The 18811-nt window shown below is 38.4% G+C and overlaps 1 protein-coding gene across 3 annotated transcripts in view; it reads left to right on the top strand.

Annotated features, from left to right (window-relative positions):
- The window catches only part of dnah5 (dynein, axonemal, heavy chain 5), a 101247-nt gene that overhangs the window by 39548 nt on the left and 42888 nt on the right, over positions 1-18811 (top strand). For all 3 annotated transcript variants that reach the window (XM_084357286.1, XM_084357285.1, XM_084357284.1), the window contains 17 exons: positions 640-834; positions 995-1129; positions 1260-1367; positions 2221-2374; positions 2611-2757; positions 4245-4486; positions 5760-5936; positions 6569-6773; positions 7044-7186; positions 8607-8741; positions 9098-9220; positions 9476-9689; positions 10449-10672; positions 11818-12016; positions 12127-12299; positions 13124-13254; positions 15291-15444. In XM_084357286.1, coding sequence (XP_084213412.1) covers positions 640-834; positions 995-1129; positions 1260-1367; positions 2221-2374; positions 2611-2757; positions 4245-4486; positions 5760-5936; positions 6569-6773; positions 7044-7186; positions 8607-8741; positions 9098-9220; positions 9476-9689; positions 10449-10672; positions 11818-12016; positions 12127-12299; positions 13124-13254; positions 15291-15444 — 2859 coding nt within the window. The remainder of the gene's footprint in view (positions 1-639; positions 835-994; positions 1130-1259; positions 1368-2220; positions 2375-2610; positions 2758-4244; positions 4487-5759; positions 5937-6568; positions 6774-7043; positions 7187-8606; positions 8742-9097; positions 9221-9475; positions 9690-10448; positions 10673-11817; positions 12017-12126; positions 12300-13123; positions 13255-15290; positions 15445-18811) is intronic.

The following is an 18811-nucleotide window of genomic DNA, read 5'->3' as shown; positions in this document are numbered from 1 at the left end:
ATATTTTACAAGCCGGTTTGTACAATATTAAAGACGAGGGTCTGCCTCTTTATTAATAATGTTAGTCAGTGTTCATTATCATACCCTTCGTACAGTAGTAGTAAGATATCTCCTTGGCACAGTTGTTATCCCAAGGCAAGTCATTAAACAGAGAACAGAGGAATAATTCTCTCACATGGGAAGAGGGGTCAGAGATCATTCTCTTTTGCCTTTACTGTCTGTGTGTGCAGGCGAGTGTGTATGTGCACGCATACGTGTGCGTGTACTTATGTATATAGAGACAGTAATCAAAGGCAGGATCTGTGGAGAGGAGGGACAGAGCTGTGTCTATAGGGGTTTAACTATCTAAGCGATAGAGCTTGCTATGAACTTCAATGATCTTCTAATATTAGCTTAAGATTTTGTGTAGTTTTCTGGTGTATACCCATCATGAGTAAACACAAAGTGACTACATGTCGTGTGCATGTATATATTGTAAAATGGACCAAATGCATACACCTGCTTACCTATAAATCTGTTGAATAACATACTGTATGAATTATTTTGTTGTCCACATGTATTTATTTCATGTATTAGTTGTTACACTATAATCTGAGGTCTAAAACTTAAAACTCACTTGTACTTTTCCTGTATAATCAGAACCCAGGGTATGCAGGTCGTCAAGAGCTTCCTGAGAATTTGAAGATCAACTTCCGCTCCGTGGCTATGATGGTTCCTGACCGTCAAATCATCATTAGAGTAAAACTGGCGAGTTGTGGGTTTATAGACAACATAGAGCTGGCCCGCAAATTCTTCACACTTTACAAGTTGTGTGAGGAGCAACTCTCCAAACAGGTAAACAAAAGATGAAGCAAAAGCTTTTGGTAATTATAAACTTTAATGCAATCTTAGTGTTTTAACCCTCTTAATAAAGTATTTCAGTGAATAGCTGGTTTTACATTGACGTTTACAAATAGATAATGATGATTCTAAAATGCTCTTTGTGATTGTTTAGGTTCACTATGACTTTGGCCTACGGAACATCCTGTCAGTGCTGAGAACATTGGGAGCAGCCAAGCGTGCCAACCCCAATGACACAGAGTCCACCATCGTTATGAGGGTCCTCAGGGACATGAACTTATCTAAACTGGTCAGTCTAGAATTGAATATAATACAATAGAGCTAGATAGCTTGAGCAACAATAGATAATCTTAAAATTACAAAACAAAATTGTGGGTTTTTGCTAACGTGTCTGTTTGTACGCATGTGTGCGTTATTAGATCGATGAGGATGAGCCGCTGTTCCTGAGCTTGATTGAGGACCTCTTCCCAGGCATCCAGCTTGATAAAGCAGGCTACCCTGAACTAGAGGCCGCAATTGACAATCAGGTAGGGGGGAGTGAGGGATGAATTTGTCTAAGTTTGTAAGGGAGAGTGAAATGGCAGAGAAATACAGAAGGATTGGGATGGGGGGAGAGAGACAAGGGACAGTGAGAGAGTGATGGAGAGAAGGACAGAGTAAAAAGTAAACAGAAGCTGAGAGTGGGGAAAAAAGAAGCTGAGCAAAATCGGGCGAAAGACTAATGGACTGTGTGACCACTGTATCTTTCATGTCACTCTTAAACGCCTCAAGTTATAGCACCCAAAGGGATACAAATAGTGTGATTTACCATTTGTCAAGGACCTAACCTAAGTAACTGGCAAACAGTGCAGAGAAAATAGAAAGTAAGAGATATAGCAAAACAAAATGTTAGCTTTTTGAATTACAGCTGTGTGTGTGTGTGTGTGTGTGTGTGTGTGTGTGTGTGTGTGTGTGTGTGTGTGTGTGTGTGTGTGTGTGTGTGTGTGTGTGTGTGTGTGTGTGTGTGTGTGTGTGTGTGTGTGTGTGTGTGTGTGTGTGTGTGTGTGTGGCATTTTGTACCTTCATCCCTGCAGTAATGTACCCTTGTAGTATTGTGTTGAATAGCGACAGTAAGTTTAGATGAACAGATTACTTCTTGCAGCTTGTGGAGTTCAGAGGATGATGCACTGGAGGACTACGCTTGTTCATATTAGATACACTTATTTAGAACTGCCAACTATGCTACTGAGTAGTTCCTTAGGTCTGCATTTATCAGGAATCAGTTGACATCCTCCAGCCAACCAGAATATAGTATTCATTCACACCATAGTATAAATACTTAAATGCTTGGTATGGTAAACTGCAGTTGTACTATAAATACTATAAATTGTGCTCTGTCAGGTTGAGGATGCAGGTCTGATCAGTCACCCCCCCTGGAAGCTCAAGGTTATCCAACTGTTTGAGACTCAGAGGGTCCGACATGGCATGATGGCCCTGGGGCCCAGTGGGGCTGGAAAAACAACTTGTATACACACACTGATGAGAGCTATGACAGGTAGGATTTTGTGCATGGTTTGGATGAATGTTCAGAAAAAGAGAGACGAAGACAGACAGAGAAAGAATCATCCTTTCTCCCTTTAACTTAAAGTGAAACCCAACAAATCTATATGCAAGTTGTTGTTTTCTACGAGCATATTTTTGTTAGAATAAATGTGGTATGTTAGATATACTTCTCTTACAGAAGTTAATATCTCTTGCTCTTTTGCGCTCTTGATCTCTCTCTTCCATCAGAGTGTGGACAACCTCACAAAGAGATGCGCATGAACCCCAAAGCCATCACAGCACCTCAGATGTTTGGTCGACTGGATGTGGCCACAAACGACTGGACTGACGGCATCTTCTCCACACTCTGGAGGAAAACGCTGAGAGCAAAGAAAGGTCAGAAAAGTTGTTTACTCAGCATTGGTTTCATTTGAGGTGAGATGAGCTGACATTGATGAAGTTTTAAAAAAAATAATTTATAAATTAGTGTATATCACATTGTTCTAATTCATGTAAATTAAATCATATTTTGTGTAAATTTAATCTTAATAAACGTTTTACATTTTATTGGTTAAAAGCTAACACTGAAAAATGGTTCCTATTAGGCATGCTTTGGGATTAACCTGAATATCTTCAAATACCAGAGGTTTGGTCTATAGGGAGCTTAACACACGCTGTAATAACTGTTTAATTGGCAAATAAGGGAGCATGGTTTCATAACAGCAACCTCTCTCCGAAGTTAAATAAGAGGAATAGAGAAAAACATGAGAGGGATCCCTGCTGAGTTAAAAAGGGACTCCTAAAAGGATTCATTAGTACTCTTGCTAATCTAGGCTTGTCTTTTTTCTTTCTTCCTTGGGAAAACTATGTTATTACTTTGTAGAGAAGTTTAATTATCTTGGGACATCCACAGTTCAAAGCAGCACCAACAGCTGTTTTATTTTTCCACACAGACTTAATCGTACACACTTCATTAAAAATGTACTTGTGCATTGTTATGAATATACATTATGTGCGTTTGCTTTAATGTGTCAAAATATTCAAATGAAGTATTCAGTGCACAGTATGTTCTCATGTTGCTACGCATATCTTCGAGCAGGATTCATCCCATATTCTTTTCTGTTGCCTTTGTGCAGCAGCTTACTGTTCATACCATACAGTGCAGCTTGGTGTTTTGAGCCGATATAAATCTACTGTAGAAAAGTAGATGATTGAGTTGTGACAGGGCTCCTGAGTGAAGTATTTTACGAGGAAAAGATATAGGCTGTACTTACATTGTGATTCAACAGATACAACAACAGCATCCTATGCCTGATCTGTGTTAATAAAGTCTGTGTAGGAATGAATTATTTTGCCTACGTCCAAACTGTAAAACCTTTGGTTTAAGAACAAATAATGTATTGTATGTCAGTGATCACAGAGCAACATTAAACATCAGAATCAGAATACTTATATCACAGGAGCATGAGCCACATTCATTAATGACCAGCAACTATATTGTATGATTTTTCCCGACAGCTCAAGTAGACTGTCTTGTATTTTTGGATTAGTTATTAAGTTATTTTTGTCATATCTTGGTGTTTGTATTCGTGTTTTTGGTTACTTTAGAAGAGGGACGAGATTTAAATGTATATTTATAACAACAACTGTTGTTTCCTTGCAAACTGATGACTCCTGAGGTTGTATCTATATTGTAGAGCCAGACTATATGAGCAGAGCAATATGTTGAACTCCCTACTAAGCAGACACAGTAGTCTGGTGCCACCTTTTCTGCATAAATGCATAAAACATTTCATCCCCTCCACTTGCAAATTACAATAGGTAATGCTTCATATCATATTCATTAACATGTAAACAAACAAAAGCACTATTTTCTTTTTCAGGAGAGAACATCTGGATAGTGCTGGATGGACCTGTCGATGCCATCTGGATTGAGAACCTAAACTCAGTTTTGGACGACAATAGAACTCTTACACTAGCGAATGGAGACCGTATACCCATGGCTCCCAACTGTAAAGTGGTTTTTGAGCCACATAACATCGACAACGCCTCTCCAGCCACAGTCTCACGGAATGGCATGGTATTCATGAGCTCCTCTGTGCTCAACTGGAGCCCTATACTTGAGGTAAATCTCCTAAATGAAAACCTGACCTTTTGTTTTTAACATTGAAAATTGCAATGCTTGTGATATGGTAGTTTATAGTATGTATGTGCTTAACAGCATCTAGATCAGTGGTTCGCAACACGCATTCCTGCTTAGGAGTTTTTCAGTAGCACAAAAGTAGTGACCGTGGAAGCAAGTGGTGGAAAGATTTGATAGCGCTCAAAGAAATGCAGAAACACCTCAGCTCTCTCTCAACATTGTCTGACAGGTCAGATTCTGAGTCGACCCAAAGAAACTAAATTCTCAGACTGAACACGACTCGGCTAACAGCTTAATGGGACATTATTTTTTGCTGCTGGATAAAGACTGATCTCCATCATTGTCAGATTCACTGTTGTATTGCTTGTTCCCATCACCATATACGTGTGATCTGGCTCTCTCAACCCAGGTATATATGAATACAAGATAAGAAATCGCCTGTCAGTGGAGTCAGACCCGCAGGTTGTGGTCTCACCACATCAACAGCAGGCTCAAATGTCCCATTGAAATCCCTGCAACCTTGTTTTGTTTTGTTCTGTTTGTATGACCTTGGACACATAAAATATCCTTAAATAGAAGCTCATTTTAATTTAGAAGAAAACGTAAGAAATATATTTAACATAATGGCACTTTTAATTATGTTCAGTGTTTATTTAAAGTTTAACATTTATCAGTAAATCTTCAAAACACTCGTTGGCCTTTACTCTGAATGATTGAGAATTGGCCTATATCATTAGTTACGTCACATGATATTCATTTATTATAACTGATACAATGTAGTTTAGCAAGATTAAATTATTGTAATATTAAATCTAAAATAGTTGAAACTGAAAAGCATCTGTGTACATATATGAATGTTTAATTGGGAGTTGGGTGGCTCGGTGTGCCATAACAAAAAAGAAATTCCCTTTGAAGACACCGTGGGCTAAAACAGTGTTCATTGACATTCAGTACTATCTAGGTCAGTAGTTTCCAAACTGACATAGACCTGATACTCTATCCAGCATTATCTCAATCTAAATGAAAAAAGCCTTTAAGGAGCAAATAATTTCAAAATTACCCAGATTTGGGTAATATCAATCATCAATATTATCAATGGTAATCAGTTATCTTTAGAGGACTCTTTTTCATGTAAAAAAACACATCATACAGCTTGGCCATGGTTTTGTTATCACTACATACAACCTGTGTTGTTTGAAACTAATGTAATTCATATAATCTTATTTAATTATAATGATGCTGCTGTTGTTCTCAGGGCTGGTTGAAGAAACGCTCCCCCCAGGAAGCAGAGGTGCTGTGGGAACTCTTCTCTTCCTCCTTCTCTGAGCTCTACCGCTTCAGTGTGCAGTCACTGGAGTTCAAGATGGATGTGCTTGAGGCATTTGTCATCATGCAGTGCATCAACATGCTACAGGGTCTCATACCACCAAAGGTGAAGTTACAACTGTTCGGAATTCCCATCCATGGGACAGACGGTTCTCAGACAGCACATGTATTTATTAGAAGAGGGTAATTTATACCATAATGACAGCTGGAGTAAAAGGGGAAATACTGTACATATAGATGAAAGGAATTTTGAATCATGTGCTGTTCTGAGAAAAGACCCACACTGCTGGAAGCTAATTCATCAAATACTTCTATTACTTCATGTTGTTGAAAATCAAACAGATGTAAGCTCAGTACTGCATAAACGTGTGAAAAATAAAAGAACATTTGTGCTCTGTTTTCAATCCCACAAACTGAAAAATTACTCAGAACAAAAGTCATCTTTATACCACCAACTAAAAGCCCTATGCAAAGCGGCATAATTGGGGCATAAAACCAGCAATGATAAGTTTCGTCTTTTGCTCTTGCTCGTTTTTAAGGTCACTGGGGTGTTACCGTCATTGTAATAGCAGTAGTGTCGATCAGTAATAGTTAATTCAAGACCAGATGGTTGGCAAATCATTATTTTTGATGAAAGAATTGTTTTACATGATTTTTTTTGTATTTAGGTCAATAAACCTCTTTTTTCCCAAGTTTGCTTGTTTGAAGCCCCTGATCTAAAATAGGTTTACTCTACAGGAGCAGTGTGGTGAGTTATCCAGAGAGCACTTGGAGCGGCTGTATGTCTTTGCCCTGATGTGGAGCACTGGAGCCTTACTTGAACTGGACGATCGGAGAAAGATGGAAATCTGGCTCAGAGGAAACGACAGTATCCATCTAAACTTGCCAAACATTCCTCCTGACAGTGAGGACACCATGTTTGACTACCATGTCACAGCAGATGGTGTGTATGCATTGATAAACAGATGATATCACCTGTAGACTAGCTGCCAGGAAATATCAAAGCTGCTCTGTGACGAGCAGAAGCTTTATGCTTCATGCTGTGCTTTATTTTGGCAGAGGCTGTGCGTTTATCAAATAACGTGCCATACCCTGAAATATAAATATTTTTCTCTAACTGGAAGAAAACTTGGAAGTGTCTGTTTAATATTTTGTACTTATCTCTACCCCACAGTCCATCTTTGTAATGCATGCACAAATATTCTTCTTCCAGGTCAGTGGGTCCACTGGAGCACCAGAGTGGAGGAGTATGTTTATCCATCTGAATTCACCCCAGAGTACAGCTCCATCTTGGTCCCCAATGTGGACAATGTTAGAACTGACTTCCTGATTCAGACTATTGCCAAGCAGGGAAAGGTGAGATTTGCTGAAAGAAGACAAACACTGACTGTGTACTGCCAGTCAAACGTTAGCATCCAGAAAAAGGGTCATTTTAACTTATGAGTTCAAAATAGTAAACAAATGTGCCGGGTGTGCCTGCTTGATGTGACATATGACCTCAAAAGATGGCATAAAAAGGAAAATTCAGTATGTATACATTCCTCTTCATAGCTACTTTAAGGCTTATGATAAGTGTTTTTGAGAGGGTCGCGCCAATTTAATCTCTTCTCCTGTTAGTGTATAATTCATTTATTCCTGGATACAGCTGAGTAGACACACACATGCACATATTCAAGATCAATAACATAGCAGCAGGGCTGGATGCAACACGGCTCTTCTAAAAGACCAGATTAAAAATACTGTGGTCGATACTCTACTTAAAAGCCCATCAAATGCTCCACCACGTTGCATTCATCATAGTGAATTTGTATGTATGCATGTGTGTGAGACTCATTCAGATTCATAATGCCACGAAGGGAGAGTGGGGAGTTTTTTCATGCGAGTGTGTTTGTTCGTAAAGAGTTGGTTTGTGTCAGCATGAGATTTTATTTATCTTTATTCATTTTGGAAGCTCCTTCACTTCCATTTACCTGTATTCCTTGATTTTTTCCCCCCCATAGGCTGATGGATCTAAATTGCGAGCAAAAATATACTGATCTGAAAACCTTTGTTTCATTATGTTAAGCTTTGATAAAGGTCCATATCAATAGCTTATATTGCTGGTACAGCTCATGCAGCATGATTATTTAAATTAACTCCAGTCTTCTGTTAGTTTTGTATTATTACCAGATTTTAGCATTAAGAACCAGTTGTTCAGGTAATAAAATGTAATCCTCCTATGCCGCTGGTCTTAGAAGAAGCCCCTACATATTATAGACAGTTTTATTGAATTTGCAGCTCTTTCTCCTCTTACTTGATGAGATTTAAACTTGTAGATAAGCCTGTGTCATAGGCTAGCACATTGCTTTGACAAATGGATCCATGCAAAATCATTTGTCGTTCTCGTAATGATTAATTAACATTTATTACTAAGCAGTGATCAATATATGGGGGCGGGGTGAAATAAATTATCTTCAGCCTCCATTAGATGCACAAAATAGTTCAGTAGGGCTAAAAAGTGTCTCTTTCTTGTCCTATTTCTCTTTCCTGACAGGTCTGTATTGGCATTTAAGTGCATATGTCCTCTGTTATGTTACTGCCATGTAAAATAATTTATAATAGTTTGAATGTGCACAGTAACAAACATAGTTTTAGTTTTAAATGTCAAGGTCAGCTGAATAGCTGACTCCCATTTCAGTTTCACACTCCATGGAATTTACATTATCTCTCCCTTTGAGTTTTGTCTCATATAAATCTTTACCAAAATAAAAAAACAAACAATTAAACCTTTTCCCAGGCTGTTTTGCTGATCGGAGAGCAAGGAACAGCCAAGACTGTTATCATCAAGGGCTACATGTCCAAGTATGATCCTGAGACCCACATTGGAAAGAGTCTCAACTTCTCCTCTGCCACCACACCACTCATGTTCCAGGTAAAGCAGAACCATCTGTTTCCTCTACTTTAATTAGTTTAGGTTTAACAGCTTGCTGTTTTATTATTTGCAGTTTCATCTGAAGATGGATGCTACATATCTGTGTTAACTTGTCATAGATTATCATGAACTTGTGAAGTAATATTGATTTCTGTCTGGTCTGATTAATTATGTGCAGGCTGAAGGAAAGAACGCTGTCTCTTTCCTGCACATGGCTAAGCGGCACATTGATCAAGCTGTTACTCAGGATTATGTCTGAGTGGAACATACTTCTCCCCCTCGCACTTTTAGGTGCATTTTTCATCACCATATGTGTTGTCCTATTTGTTTTCTTCGCTCCCCCTTTTCTCTCTTAGAGGACAGTAGAGAGCTATGTGGACAAGAGGATGGGGACCACTTATGGACCCCCTGCTGGGAAGAAAATGTCCATTTTTATAGATGATATCAACATGCCTGTCATCAACGAATGGGGAGATCAGGTTTGGGATTATTATAATATCAATTCACTTCAAGCTGAAATACCAAAACATTTCCTTTCACCATGTTTCTCGGTTAGTGAAAAAATTCTAGTTATGTTGTTTTTTCTATTTCAATCCAAGTAATTTTTTTCATTTATTATACAATTTAATGTTACACATATTGTTTCCTAATTAAATGATAGTTATAGAAACTGATGATAAGGGCAAAGAAGAATACTAACTTGAACTTGCAACAATTAACCCTTTTCTTCATAGGTGACAAATGAGATTGTCAGGCAGCTCATGGAGCAAAATGGGTTTTTCAACCTGGAGAAACCGGGAGAGTTCACCAATATTGTGGACGTTCAGTTTCTGGCAGCTATGATCCATCCAGGAGGAGGCCGTAATGACATCCCACAGAGACTGAAAAGGCAGTTCTCCATCTTTAACTGTACCCTGCCTTCCAATGCTTCCATTGACAAGATATTTGGTGAGTAAAAGGAGTGCAGTGGAATCATTACTGATATATGTACTGTTTGCTTAATGTTAAAGGGTAAGTTCTGTGTATTTTTCTTTTCAACCCCATTTTCCCCAAAAAATCAGTGAAAGAGGTTATTTCAAACAAACCAGATTTGATAATTGCTGGAACAGTAGAAAGAACAACCAAGATGGATCAAATTGATGTTGAGTCTGGTGGCTTTGGCGAAAGTGATAGTGGCTGTTTCTGGTTAAACATAAAGGATCTTATCTGTAACAAAAAGGTCGATCTCTGTAGGGATCCTTTTCATTATGTTGTCTGACACTTACAATTACAACAGTCTGAGCCTGTCTGTGGGAAAAACAAGATCTTCAAGTGGATGTACTGTACTGGATGTATTTTTCAACCTGGACCCAATTTTCCCATGTTTTGTGTGTAAGTGACAACTGCCCACTGTCAAAGTTACCCTTTAAGAAACATGTTATCAGCATTGATACTAATGATACTGAAGTGCCAACTTCCACCTTCCATCTAAAATATTTTTTATACTGAGGAAATTAATAATGAAATGTTTATTTCCCTTGCAATATATTTTATGGTACTACATGTTATTGTTATTAATGAACTCAAAAGATTGGACACAATTTACATGACGATTACAGGACCCCAGTATCGATTGTGTATTATAATATACTGATAAATATGATATGTTTTGGTCACTTTCCCACCTTCAATCTTACAACTACCCCACCAATGGACCCTCTTACATAGGTGTAATTGGTGTGGGCCACTTCTCTGCACGTCGAGGTTTCACCAGTGAGGTTCAGAGCACAGTATGCCACTTAGTGTCTCTGACCCGCCGCCTCTGGCAGTTGACCAAAGTCAAGATGCTTCCGACTCCAGCCAAGTTCCACTACATTTTCAACCTGAGGGATCTCTCCAGGATCTGGCAAGGCATGCTCAATACCAACGCTGAGGTGGTGAACTCTGTCCAGGTGAGGAGACAGTAATTAGTTTACTTTTTTTGGGATAACCTGATTTCTAAAATGTCATGTAACAAAGGAAGATGGCTAACATGGCTACATTCCTACTGGTTTAAACTGATTACTTGACCATGTATACAGGGTTTCTGCAACAATGCTAGTATATGACAGAGAATTCAAACAATAATGGTAAGACAATACTAATGTAAAATAATTAAATCGGAAGTTCAACTAACAATAACACTATAATATAAAGGCCTATAAGTCTCTTAATGCGCCATCAAAATCCTAATGTAAGTAATACACTTAACATATGCCGGCCTTAGTTTAAATACAGTAACCAGGTTATTGTAGTGCTTGAACATAATTTCTCCCAGTAGTCCAGTTACTTATGTTCATGTAAACAGAGCATAGAGAGAGAAGTAACATAATGTAATGCAGTGTAGTATGGTACTGTATAATAAACTAGAGTACTATAGAGAGCCTCACAGTGAATGATCAAAACCCCTACTTATATGGACGATCTAGTATACGAATACATGATATATATTTACAGTAGTGGAGAGAGACAGAGGAGCTTGTTGGCAGTAAGGAATAGAAAATTCTGGCATTGCAAGCTCAATTCTTGCTGAGGTGGCCAACTCTCTGTTGGTCTGTGGCCTCACTGAATAATTGAATACAATGAAATATATCTTGTACCTAAGGCTGCCTCAGAGTGGAGGCAAATATGTTCAACATCCCTGCTGAGGCTGCCACCTCAACTCTGAAGACTTAGAGTTGTCAAGCAAGACTAGAATAAACTAAAAGAATATAGCATATAAATTAGTGTAACTTTCCCAGAGTTTTATTTCATGGCGAGGTTGCTGTAAGTGGATAATTATTGCAATCAATACATCTAATCAATGTCTGGCTTAATGGATTTCAGTTTGAGTAAATTATGTAGTGTGACTCTGCTCAGTGTTTTTGAATCTTTTTTATTTTGTCATCAAAATAGACTTTCATTAAACAATAACACTTCCCCCCAATCAATGTTATATGTCATTGAAAATGCTTTCTGTATCTATGTGTGCAATAGACCTGAATTGGCTAATTCAGTAAGACCACACACTTGAATAGCAAAAATAATAAATAAAAAAAACAAAAATATACATTTGCAGGTGCTGCTGGCATTGTGGAAGCACGAATGCAAACGTGTGATAGCTGACAGATTCACCATGCCTGAAGATGTGGAGTGGTTCGACCAGGCTTTGGTAAAGCTGGTAGAGGAGGAGCTCAGCGAGGAGCACAGGAAAGTAGTGGACTGTGGGCTTGACAGTTACTTTGTCGACTTTCTACGAGACGCACCTGAGGCTACAGGTACTGACCAATCACAAAGACTTGGAACTGGAACATTTCAACAGTGTTGCTGTATTATGTCTCACAACTGAATTGTGATCATTTTAATGTAAAAGGTTATTTCCTCACAGGGGAAGAGCCAGAAGATTCAGACTTTGATTTGCCCAAAGTGTATGAGCCTATGGAGTCATTTGAGAGTTTAAAGGAGCGTCTGAACATGTTCTTGAGCCATTACAATGAGAGCATCAGGGGCACTGGCATGGACATGGTCTTCTTTCAGGATGCTATGATACATCTGGTCAAGGTACTTCAAAGTCTAGCCACACTACCAAGAAACGGTAATATTAGCAAGAGCAGATATCACAAGCTCTCTATGTCACAGAATAGAACAAAAAGTGTAAAAAGTGACATGGCTCAGACAGAAAAGTATAATGTTTAGTCACATTCTCTGACTTCCTTCCTCACTCTGACATATCATTATCTGGTGTTTACCCAGAAGCAACAAAAGACCAAAAGAAACACACAATTATCTTGAGTACAATTACAGATGTTTCTAGGTTTCAACATTGTTGGAAACATTCAGGATGAGGCGCACATGAAGTACACAACTCAATAACATATATATATATATATATATATATATATATATATATATTACAAAGGTCTAGTCATTTTTAGACTTATTCATGTTGAAATCTTACATATTATATCTTGAAGAGTAACTCATTAAAAACAAAATGTCATACCCTCAGCCAAACTCAATACAAACGCAGAGACATAGCCTTGAGACAAGAGGATCCCATTGGATTTGCATGTCTGGCTACCTGATAAATAAATGGTCCCTTTTTTTGTTTATTAAATGGTGAAGCTTTTTGCATTTGGATTCCCTAGATGAACTGATATACAGCCTTCAAGCCCAAAAATGTTCTTCCAGTTTTACTTTGGTACAACTTAATATACGGGGCTTTGAAACACTTGCATGCTTGCTCACTTGCACTAACACAAAATCTCCCACTCTGTCTACCTTGTTTGTTTATTTCTCTCCTTTTCTTACTCACAGCTTGTTACATATCTGCAATCCTTTTATTAATCCTAGTTTTGTGTGTATGTATGGTTTTGTTTGTGTAGGTGTCGAGGATAATCCGAACACCCGGAGGTAATGCCTTGTTGGTTGGTGTTGGGGGTTCAGGTAAACAGAGCCTGACCAGACTGGCCTCATTCATAGCTGGATACAAGATCTTCCAGATCACCCTCACACGGTAATGCCCACATACAATACACAAACACAGGAGTTATTCCTTGTCCATACAGCTTAACCTTAGCTGAAATTTCTAAATGCTTAGTTTTAATTATAACCAGATAATAATATCAAATTTTTTTATTTATTTTTTATTTTTTTGCTTATTATGGTCTGTAGTTTCCCAGACAGTTATCATTTCATGTAGGCTGTAAAAAGGATGATTTACCAGTTTTCTGTTCCATTCTCGTCACCAACATGAACACAGAAAGGCTTTACCTTGGACTGCCAACAATCATTCTTTTGATTTTCAAACTTAAGAAAAACTCCAGCTGCTTTTGAAAAGCCATGTTTCTCCTTCATTTTAATGTACTTGAGACAAGATATAAACGTTGTAGAATCATACTTGATTGAGTCTTGATTGTATCTACAACATATGGCTGTTGTTGTTAACGGTAATCAGTTTTGAATGATATCAAGTCACATTCTCGAGTGGATCTCTTCAGACTAAATTCTATAAACAGTTTTTGTCAATTGTTTTGTGTAGCAAAGAGACCAAGAGGTTTCCACTCCTGGTGCCTTTTACAAATATTTAGTCACCATAGAAAAAAGGGTTATAAAAAGAGAATGTTGCTTTTGATCTCCATATCTATTGGGTATGAATATTCAGTCTCAGTTCTGGCGTTTGAAAACATTCATCAATAATCTTTCAGTAGTTGCAATCAGAATTAATTGCCAAGAATACAGATATTTGATATACTGATATTTTTGTATAGTAACTTTAGAGTGCTGGCCCCTCGTCTTCTCTGTGAAACAATATCATTGTCTATATAAGACTCTTTTAAGTGCAGTTGATTCATCAGAATAAGAAAAACTCCTCTATGATTCGGCTGAGTCATTTTTCTCTGCTTGCTCTGTCCTACACTTTGTCTGCCTCATTGTTCTGTGTCTCACTCTGGCCTTTCTCTCGCTCTTCCAACCTGTCAAATGTTTTTTCTCCCTCGGTCCCCATGTGCATTTGTCGCTGTCATATTTCCCGTCTGCTCTGTTCCTAACAGATTTTAGTGTTTGCTATTAATATGAATGAGCCTTGTGTTTCTCCCCTTGGCTGCACAACCCTCTCTAGAGAAAACAGGCAGCTTGATTTTTCTTTTTTCTGCTTCATCTTTTTTTTTTTTTTACAAATACAGCCAGTTGCCTTTTGCATGCACATCCAGTACAGTTACATCTCTATTTCTCGTTAGAGACCCTTATTCTCTGCAACCCTTTCTTATTGCTTTCATGTAAACTATTCCTTTAAATTCTAGCAAGAGAGTAACAAGGTTAGGATGACAGAGTTTTTAGCATTTAGTTTCTCACTGTCTCAATGTTTTCATGCCATTAATTCCACCCATTAATCTTCTACTTTCACACTCCTGCTATAATTCATTCAAGTTCACATATAAAAACAGATGGAGGCACATTTGAAAACAAGCAACTAGGACACTGCTTACTTCTTTACCACCTTTTAAGACAGAAATCTATTATTCTGTTCACACCTTTTTCTTTTTACCACTTTAATAAAAGCACCTGCAACCTGAAAATCAATGATGATGACACCTTTCGATGTTTGCAGACATAAACACATATGCACACAGCTTCGTCAAAAGGCTGTTTTAGATTAAATATTTTAACTTCAGCACACCATGCCGTATATCCATATTCAAAGCCAGGGTGGCACATAAGTGTTCAATGTAATTTGATCGTAAAAGATTTAAAGATGTCTTACCGTGTATTTTAGCAATGCACTACACTTTGTGTGCCACACAGATGCTATGGCTGTCAGAAAAAAAATGCAGTCGCACAGTGTGTGTGATGTTGCCCTGACTTCAAACTTGCCTTGACTTCAGCATGCCTAACTCAGACAGCATCATTCTGAAAGTAACATTTATTCCACACACATAATTTCCCTTTTTTATCATTGTTACCCTGTCAACTTTACTCATTCTGACAATAGCAGACCCAGAAAAGAAATAATCTTAAGTCCATATTTATTTTATGCATTCTATTCCTTGCCAGCTCATACAACACAGCCAACCTGATGGATGACCTGAAGGGTTTGTACAGAACGGCTGGTCAAAACGGCAAAGGCGTCAGCTTCATCTTTACTGACAATGAAATCAAAGACGAGTCCTTCCTCGAGTACATGAACAATGTCCTGTCATCTGGAGAGGTCAGGAGTACACACATGGATAAAAAAACACAAAAACACACATGCATGAATGCATGCTTATTGGAGTATAAACTAATATTTGATGTGAACATGTTCAATGTGTCAAATACATTGTTGCTAGCTTGAGATTCTGAAGGGCCCTCACAGAAAAAGGTCCCCCTTGGTTTGGTGCTTTGAGGTAGGAAGAATCACAAAAATCTGTTTTCTGGCTCAAAGAGAACACACACGAAGGTAGGTCAGCATTAGGCCACGTGTAGCCTTAGCAGTTAAATGTTGAAATTATTTTCAAAACTACTAGACAGGATGAGGGGCTATGATTTCTGCAAAACTAATAAGGCATGCAGCTGCTTTTTGAACCAGCTGAAGTTGAGACAGTCGGTTGCACAGTAACGGAAGTTGCAGTATTCTTAATTTAGATTAAAATAGAATTAATCTTTTTTGTCCACCAGTTTGGAAATTTATCTTCAACTCAAGAAACGACAACAAAAACACAGACAAGCATTTAGTAAACCAAACACATAGAAAAGGTCACATTATGCACTAAGAGCAGTTCATGCAGCTTTGCAGAGTTACCAATGTGGATGGCACTTGGACTTCTTAAATACATTTTTAGTAGCCAGAGGGACTGTATAGTGCCTCCCAGAGCTAAAAAGGCTCAAACTGGCTGAAGGGTGGATGGGAGCTATGTTTCAGGAGCTATGTTTCAGGATACTCCTCGCCTTATTCCTTCCCTCTCTGTAAAAAGTTGAGTCAAAGGCTTTCGGGGGTTTGCCAAGTATTTTGTATGCCATCGACTCAATCCTAGAAAGTTTATTCTTTTATATACAAAAATGTGGGGGCAAGAGCATCTTCCTTGATTAAAGATTACATTTTTAAGTTTATTTTTTGGAAGATATGCTAGATTTTCTGCAGCTGGGGACAGGAAGAAGACTTGATGACTCTCACCATCTTCACTGTTTAATCAGGAGGTCTCACACACATAGCATGTGCTGATTCAACAGGTCAGCCAGCTTGGTGTGTGATACCACGACTATAAATGTATTAAGTGGGACATGTGGCTTGAGGAGTACAAATTCAACCTTTATTCAGAAATTCAAATTTAGGCATGTTTGTTGGGAAAGTCATTAGTAATTGTTACTTTTAATGACAACGGGTGGGGGAAATGTTTAGTTCATTCAACTAAACATTTCCCAGTGCATGCTGTATATGTGTACATTTCCATATATTTTAGATGCAAGTCTTGCTTATCAGTGTAATATGGTGGCAGGTTTTCCTGCTTAATTACATTTTAATGAATGCTCTGGCACATCTGTGTTTTTATGGCAGTTTTGATAATCAACACAAACACTTTATTATGAGGAAAGCCTACTGGGGATACACAAAGCTGCTGCACTGACTCAGATACTTGAATTGACACCATCTAGTTTGTCGAACACCAAAGCTTCAGTTATACTTTTGTTGCACCACTGAAACTGATAGCTAGCAATTCGCCCATGAGTGAAATAAAGATTTCATGATGATGATACCAAGGCAGCGACAGCACAGACCCTGAGAAGAGAAAGCCGGGTCGTCTTCACCTGGAGGATGAGCAGTGCAGTTCAATTCAATCAAATTAAAAAGGAAATTGCATTTTTCCCTGTCAATACGATAGCATTTCACAATTGTTTTTCTCATCGATTTTGGATATAATAAATTGAAGCTGTAACTGACAGACAGAAGAGACAGATAAAACTAGGTCTTCTCTGTGCTATTGCACTCTATATTACAGCTGTAGAAATGCTTTTTTCATGTAATACTCAGTAACAGCAGCAGGTTGGAGCAGGTAGCTTCAAGGTCAAGTGCTGCACAATACTCAGCTGCAGACCCAGGATCAGCCATTTTACTGGATTTAGTGACTGTGTTGTAACTGGCGCAAATGGTGCATTGTTAAGTACCTTTTCTTACTGCTCTCTAACTTAGTATCCTGTTTACTTTATTCTTCCCCCCTTTTTATCTTGCACACTAATCCTTTCCCACTTCCCCCATTGTATGGTTTACCTCCTGTTTGTCTTACCATTCTCCCTTTTTGCCCTCTCTTTTTCTTCCCCCCCTCAGTTTGCACTCTCTATTGCGACACATAATTGTTGTCCTTTTCGTCCCCTCGCCCTTCCTTTTGTCCTAGTTATTCATGTGCCTTTACACCCCTTCCTTCTTGCCTTTATTTCCTTCACACCTCCTCTTCAGATAATCCTTGTTCCCCCTTGCTTGCTCGTCCTGTCTATTCTCCACCTACCTTAATTTTTCCCCCTTCTTCCCCCGAACTGTCTTGATTCTTGTTTAAGGACAGTTCTACAAATAACCACAGCAATGACCTTATCACCAAACATGCAGTCACAATAAAAGGCAAAGCGATCATTGATTGCCAAGATGGAAAAGTTGAAAGACTACTGAGCAGGAACTCTGCCTGGTATGAACTGACAGGACCAAGCAAACTAATTATTATTTTATTCACGTCTAATGTCAAGCTATTTAAATTTTATACAGTATCTCGCCCCCAGTTACTTCTCCATTAAGCTTCGACTCCTACTGCTGCTCTGTGCTGACACAGGAGTCTTGCTGCTTTTTACCCGCCTCTTCCCCGCTCCCTGTGCTTCAATGTTTATGTTCTGTGGGGGCAACAAGCTGTGAAACAGCCCCTGTTTTATATCAGCATCTTAATGCTGAGCATAAGCAAAGAGCATTGTAAGAAGTTCACCATCTGCCGGAGTAATAGAGAAATCTTTTTTGGATTCATACATTTTATCTTTTGATCTGTAATTTTTGATGCTGACTGTGAAAAGAAATGTTTGATGCAACATTAGCAATGTGTTTTAAATGCTAAAATAACCAACCACTAACAAGGAAACGTTCATAATTGCGCCTACATGGGCTAATTAAATAAGATCAGGAGAGGGAATACTACAGGCCAGTGAATTATTCTAGAATATTTCATATGGTTTTCTTAAAAAGGAAATCTTTAAAGTGTATGCTGTAGTGTGCCAAACCAGTCACATATTGCATTCCCATTGGTTGATTTATGCATCACCATCCTCCTCATGTTGTGGTTGTGTGCCATCACCTTAACCAATGATGTGCATCATAGCCTTCACATCGATGACTGGCCAGCAGTGTAAGCACAGGACTGTTTTTTGAGGATTAATACATACAGTATGTATTTTTGTTTGTTTTTTTTTCTTTTTTCATTTTTCAGCATTCCCTTGAATCCAGTAAACGAGATGGGTTTTGCTTCTGCTTCCTCCAATAGTACATGAATGTAATCTGAACGAAACAAGTTTTCTGTCTTCCTTTTGCCTTTTTCTGTTCTAGTTTTGAATTTCTTGTTGCCCAA

Source organism: Pagrus pagrus (assembly GCF_965226575.1).
Source record: "Pagrus pagrus genome assembly, chromosome: 7".
Lineage (NCBI taxonomy): Eukaryota > Metazoa > Chordata > Actinopteri > Spariformes > Sparidae > Pagrus > Pagrus pagrus.
The sequence above is the reverse complement of the archived record's forward strand: the minus strand, read 5'-3'. Positions and strand labels throughout refer to the sequence as shown.